The following is a 6,419-nucleotide window of genomic DNA, read 5'->3' as shown; positions in this document are numbered from 1 at the left end:
GTCTTTTCCAAAACAACTGGTTTATTCTTAGCTATAAGCTCAGAGATTTTAAGTGATATTTACACTGTTATTCTGATAAGGTGATTTCAAACAGTCCTTAGCTGTGGTGAAAAAGCCAGCTTTTCAAAAAGTCCCTTATTGTTTCGTTTGGGATACTTCATCTGCAGAAGTGGGATAGCTGAAAGTGAAAACATTTACAAAAGCATCTCCTGCCAGGATGCAGTGCGTCCCTTTGCCAGCTTCTTCAGAGCTTCATGCTGCTATGCGGAAGAAATATCCAGTTCTTTCAGACTTGGGTTTGGTGGGGCAGTCTTGGAGCTTATGGGGCTCTCCAGGTACTTTGTTCCAGCACAGGGTTTCCCAGTAATTGGATCAATGACTCTCCCAACTTTGAAGACGATCTCGGCCAGTTCGTGTTTCACGTGCTTGGCCCGAGGCACTGCCAATGCTCTGAGGAGCACGATGTCTCCGATTGTGCACTGCTCCAAGGCATCGTGAGCAAAGTAAGTTTTGCGCTTGTTAAAGTACTGTGGAGAGAAGCACACTGGTGCTAGTTAAAATCATGTCTTCAAAACATATAGTAAAATGTAACAATAGTGCCTTATTATCTGACATTATTCTAGTGGTATTCAACAAGAGGCAACCCCCGCCCCAACTCCCAATGACAAAGTCTGATGGGGAATCTCATTCCTGGGCCTACATCTTTGGGTGAAGTTAATCTATAATATTGGAGAAGCAAAGCGCTTTCTACATGTCTGCTATTTGTATCCCACAATCTTCCTCTATGTATTGCTTGCTTCATTCTACACATGAAGAAACCGAGGCAAAGAGGTGCAAAGAGACTGGATGGTGCTGGCAGAGCCAGCATCCTAGGGGAAAGTGGAACCTTTCATTCTGATCCCATCATATACCATGTCCATGGTCCTATATATTTTAAAAATATTAGTAACTGCACTGTTTGCGGGAAAGAAAAACAGTCAAAAATGTGGAGTTAGAAGTCCTGAATTTTAATCTGGTCTCAGTTACAGTTAGCTGTGTAACCCTGGGCAAGTCACTTCATCTCTACATCTCTGTTTCCTCATCAGTAAATTGAAGATTACCATAGCCCCTACCTATCAGGACTGTTGTGAAGATCAAATGAGATATTTGTAAAGTGCTTAGCACAGTGCCTGGCACAGAATAAACACTATATAAATATTAGCTACTGTTACTGAATATCAAATGGAAGATGATGGAATGAATGATAGAGATCAGTGTAATGAAATACTATAGTAAAAAGACGTAACAAAGCAAGCGGAATTAGGTGGTGCAGTGGGGAGCATGGGGTCTGGAAGCGTCATTTTCCCTAAGTTCAAATCTGGCCTCAGACATTTTCTAGCTGTGTGACCCTGGACAGCAAGTCACTTTACCTTGCTTGCCTCAGTTTCTTCATCTGTCAAATGAGCTGGAGAAGGAAATGGGAAACCATTCCGGTATCTTTGCCAAGAAAACCTCAAGTTGGACATGACTGAACACCACGACTACCACCACATTGTTACCAGATATTTAAATAACATATACAAACAGAACTGATTGGGGACAATAAGGGAGTAAGTTAAATGTAAGATATTAGCTTGTTAAAGTAGATACAATTAAAAATGTGTTCACATTGAGTTTATATAATTTGTAACAAAAATTATTTGCACAACAAATTTTAAATCAAAGGTTAAATTTAAGTGAAGTTAGCCAACAATGACTTTTCAAACATGAAAATGATTTAGTTCATCTGTGAAGGACCAAACTTGTACCTTGTTAAGTTCTGCATGTGTTTTGTGTTTTATAAATCACATTTGATGATAATGATAGTAAGAGTTACCTTTAGTAAGTAGGGATCCAGAACGAGTCTGTTCACTTGCACTTTGGCAGTTTTTTGCATTGCTGTCCCGATCACCTTCCCCACGACCCATTTGGCGTGGACAGAACGAACAAGTGACATTTTGCAGCTTGTCACCTGAAAAAGAAATTTCAAGGTTTTAGAAATCAGTCTGGTTGGTGGGGATGGTGGAGAACATAATCTCCTTCTGTCTAGAAGACTACTGAAGTCCATGGACATTGGGTGAAAGGTCTTAGCCAAGCTTCCTACTTTTCACTCTCGTCCAAGGGGAAGTTGGCGGCTTAAAACAGAAGCCCTCCATGGATTCTAGACCCTGGGAGACACAGGAGCCATAACAGAGAGAGGGGTTTGAGGCTGGGCTCTGTGTAGCACACTGCAGTAGGCACATGCCGGCCCCTCACCCTGACCCAGGCTTGGTTAGGGGAGATTGGCCCATTCTGTGTCATGGCTCCCTCTGTAAAGACCCATCCTCCTTAAGTTGTTTCAGACCTGTCCCACTCTTGTGTGACCCCATTCTGGGTTTTCTGGCAGAGATGCTGGAGTAGTTTGCTCTGTCCTTCTCCAGCTCCTCTGACAGATGAGGAAACTGAGGTAGACAATGGGAAGGGACCTGCCTGGGGTCTCACAGCTACTGAGTGCCTGAGGCTGGAGTTGAACTCGGGAATCAGAGTTTCCCCAACTCCAAGCCTATGAGACCTAGAACTCTAGTGCTGTTTTTGCAAAAGCAAAGAATTATACTGAAATAGTCATTAGAATATTTCCTAAAAACCAACTCCGGGGCCCAGGCCAGGCAAGCCTGCATTTCTATGAATGCCCCTCGTTTTACAGAACAGGAAACTGAGGCCCAGTCCGGAGTAACTGAGAATCAGTATGGGGGGGTTGACGTTGAGGTAAATAAAAGAGGGTTTTGGGCAGGTTTGGAAGCCAGGCGGGGTAGGAGGCGGAGTTTGGAGGGGCGGGCTGCGGGCGTGGGGGGCCTCAGAAGGCCAAACAGAGCCTTAGGTTCTCTCTTGGAGGCACCAGGGAGCCAAGGGACGTCACTGAAGGGGGGCGCGGGGTCTGGAGTGACTGAGGGGAGGGAACTGGGGGAGACCCGAGACCCCTTCGCGCCCTCCGGGGTTGGCGTTCCCTTGGGGATCACAGACCACGTCCCAAGGGGCCTTACCGGCCGAGGGCCGTCACGCGCGATCACCGAGGTCACCCCGGAGCCAGGCCCTTCCACGTGCCAAGGCCTGCCTCAGTTTCCTTCTCAGCAGGGTGGAGGGATGGGGGCTTGGGAGCCCCACGCCGGGGGTCCGGCCCTCGGGCCTTGACCCTCTCGGGGGTCAGAGGACGTCCTCACTAGCCCTCCCCCGATCCTCAAACCCAGACACGCAGCTTCCTCCTCCCTCCCGCCGCTCCGCGGGACCCCAGAAGCCCGTACCCCGACTGAAGCACGTCCCGGCGTCCGACGGTGATGCCTCCACGCACCACCCCGGGTTCGTTCTCTCACGCCTGGACCCAGACTCTGACCCCTGAACTCTGACCCAGAGCCGGTGAGCCGCGGCCGGGGAAGCGTCGTGACGTCACTCCGCTGGGGACGGTGCTCGGCCTGCGCTTGCCGGAACAATCCCCCGCCCCTTAAGGGGGCGTGGCCCTAGATATTCCCGCCTCTTTTTCGTTTTTCTCCCAATAGAAAGCCCCAAAGGACGGTTGGGTGATCACGTGTCCGAGGGCCGCGCCAGCGGAAGTGACGGCGGGTTCTCTGAGTTCTGAGATCCTCTGAGTCTCGGAACCGGGTTGTGGTGGTCTTGGTGTGGTCAGTCGTGGCCTGTTCAGGCTGCCCTCGGGACCTCCGTTTCGAGGCCCTCCTAGTTCACCTAGTGGCGAAGAAGCTCAGTCTTCACAGCTCTCAGCCGCGGCGCAGGGCTTGGGGCCGTCCCCGCCTTCAGCGACACTCGCAGGCCCGGGGCCGATAACTTCACCCGCGGCTGTAGGGCCGACGTGTGTAGGGCGCTTTAAGGTCTGCAAAGAGACTTCCTCTTAACAGGCCGACGAGGTGGCAAGTACTAGTGTCCGCGTGGACAGCCCGAGGAAACCGAGGCCTTAGAGGTCAGGGGAGGCCGCGGGTGCAATGGAAGAAAGTGGCCTAGTTCTGGAATGAAGAGGATCTGGGTTTGAATCCCGGACGCGTGTCACCTTGGAAAACTCGATCAGAGTCTCCGTGCCTCCTCCGTAAAGTGAAGGATTTGTATTAATGCATCTCAAATCTTTGTTCCCGTGTGTGGCTACCACCGCCAGGCCGGTAAAGGGGCCAGACTTGTTTCCCCAAAGCCTCCACTTCTCTGCATCACACTGCTGCATCACCTCTACCCCAGTTCTGAGTGGGATTATAAGCAGAAAAAGCAAAGAGAGTCGTAAGGCTATAAAGAAGTGTTTTAGGGCTTAACGCCCATCACAACCATGTGAGGTAGCTTATTGTAAGTTTTATAAAGACTGTTTTATAGATGAGGAGTCAGAGGTCCGGAGATTTGCAGTCACTTATCCAGGCTCAAACAGCGTCAGGCTGAATTCAAACTCAGGCATATAGCGCTATTTCCGATATACTCAGCTTCCTGGAGATTGCGGAAATCAGTTAAAGGAAATCAAGCAAGGACCGTATTGTTCCGGAGGCTTGGTGTTGAGGAATCAAAGATAAAAATGAAAGCCTATGTCTTTGCATTCATTCATTCAATAAACACTCATTGTTATGTCAGGCATTGTGCTAAGTATATAAAATAAACAAAACACGATTCTTGCTCTTAAGGAGTATAGAATGTAGTGCAAGAAACAACATGTAGACATACACATATAAACACATATATATGTACTACATACTTTTACCTAAAATATATGACATACGTTACAAATATATCTGAACTGTTCCTTTTTTTGTGTCTTTGAATAATGTTTTATTAAGATTACATGCAGGTGGTGATCCACAGAATTAAGACCCAAAGGTATCATCTTAAAAGACTGTACTTAGGATTTTAGTTAATTGCCTTTAACCCTCTCCTGAATAAACTGTCAGTATGTTTAAATAATGTGACATGTTTCCCCCCCTAACATAAATAAGTAGCTTCAAAAAAACCAAAGCAGTCTATTCTCAGATGTTTTAGGGTTCCTAGCCACTTAGTCAAAAAAGTAGTTGGTAGGCTCTTCCTTTAAAGATCATGTTTACAAAATATTCCCCTAAATTGGGCAGGAGGGATGGCACAAAATATTCTACAATCCAAGAAATTCAACCATAGTTTGGAATGTTCAATAGGAAAAAAAGAAGGAAGGAAATAAACACCTACTGTGTCAGGTCAGGCACTGTGCTTTACAAATATTGATGGTCACAAGCACCCTGGAAAATAGATGCAATAATCCACATTTTACAATTGGGGAAACAGGCTCACATAGGGTAATTTGCCCCATGTCACATATCTCGGAACTAAATGGGGCTGGATTTGGGTTCAGGTTTTCCTGATTCCAGGTCTAGCATAGTTGGATTATTTGAGAATGCTGATGAAGTATAACTTCAATATATTCCACAGAATCAAAGCATCTTCAATCAGTTAAGAATATTTTTTAAGTATTAAGAGCATCCAATCTAACCCTTTCATTTGGAGAAGCTTGGACTCAGAGAGTTTAGAGGTGTTTGATAGAGTTAGCGCCTAAGTCTGCTGGAATAAGAAGGACTTTTAGTGTAGCTGAAAGATCACTAGATTTGGAATTAAGACATTTGGTTTAACTTCCTCCTGCCCCACCAATGGTTACCAAATAGTTCATCCTTTCTCAGGATCTTTGTGCCTGCATTCTTTGGTCTCTGATTGGCCTTCTGGTTTCAGGCTCATTGGGTCAATTTTTTGCCCATTTATTTTTCATGCTCTGCTATTGAATGCTTATCTGCCTCCCACCTACACACATGCACACACACTGGAAACAACACCATCGCCCTCCCATGTTTGTTTTCTTTTCTTGTTAGAATCTAAGCTCCTTGAGGACAAAATTGATTACTTAGTGCTTAGCATACTGTCATATAGTATTTCTTAAGCAATACTTTTTTTTTATTCATTTGTGAGGATCAGTTGAGGAAATAATAGCTAATATTTACATAGGGAAAGCTTACATGTGTTATTTCATTTAAGCCTAGTGACAATGTGAGGTAGGTATTATTCCCATTTTACAGATGAGGAAACTAAGGCTGAGAGAGAAGTTAAAGGACTTGTCCAGAGTCACACAGCTAGTACGTGGCTGGTCTTTCTGACTCCCAAGTCCAGGACTCTATCGACTGGGTCACCTAAGTACTTCTACCTATACATGAGAAGTATGTGTGGTCTCTCTCCATTCCTCTCTTTTTCTTTCTCATTTTCTGGCTATCTATCGAAGTACAGGTGTCCATCTCTATCTGCAGATATCACTTTATCCATGTATCTATGTGTGTGTGTGTGTATACACACATGTATGTGTGTATATATAACCATATAAGTATATACGAGTGTATGTATATATATATGTGTTATAAATGAAGAAAGTTTGAATT

The 6,419-nt window shown here is 45.6% G+C and overlaps 1 protein-coding gene across 1 annotated transcript; it reads right to left on the bottom strand.

Annotated features, from left to right (window-relative positions):
- Positions 1–3,433, bottom strand: MRPS17 (mitochondrial ribosomal protein S17). Its single transcript, XM_051992016.1, has 3 exons — positions 3,297–3,433; positions 1,856–1,990; positions 1–527 (listed from the first exon to the last, which is right to left on the bottom strand). The coding sequence occupies exons 2-3, from the start codon at positions 1,973–1,975 to the stop codon at positions 261–263; spliced, it is 387 nt and encodes a 128-aa protein (XP_051847976.1). The 5' UTR covers positions 1,976–1,990; positions 3,297–3,433; the 3' UTR covers positions 1–260.
- Positions 3,434–6,419: the final 2,986 nt, after the last annotated feature.

The sequence above is a fragment of the Antechinus flavipes genome, chromosome 4, assembly GCF_016432865.1.
Source record: "Antechinus flavipes isolate AdamAnt ecotype Samford, QLD, Australia chromosome 4, AdamAnt_v2, whole genome shotgun sequence".
NCBI classification, from domain to species: domain Eukaryota; kingdom Metazoa; phylum Chordata; class Mammalia; order Dasyuromorphia; family Dasyuridae; genus Antechinus; species Antechinus flavipes.
Note: the sequence above shows the minus strand (reverse complement) of the source record. Positions and strands in the feature narration are given on the sequence as shown.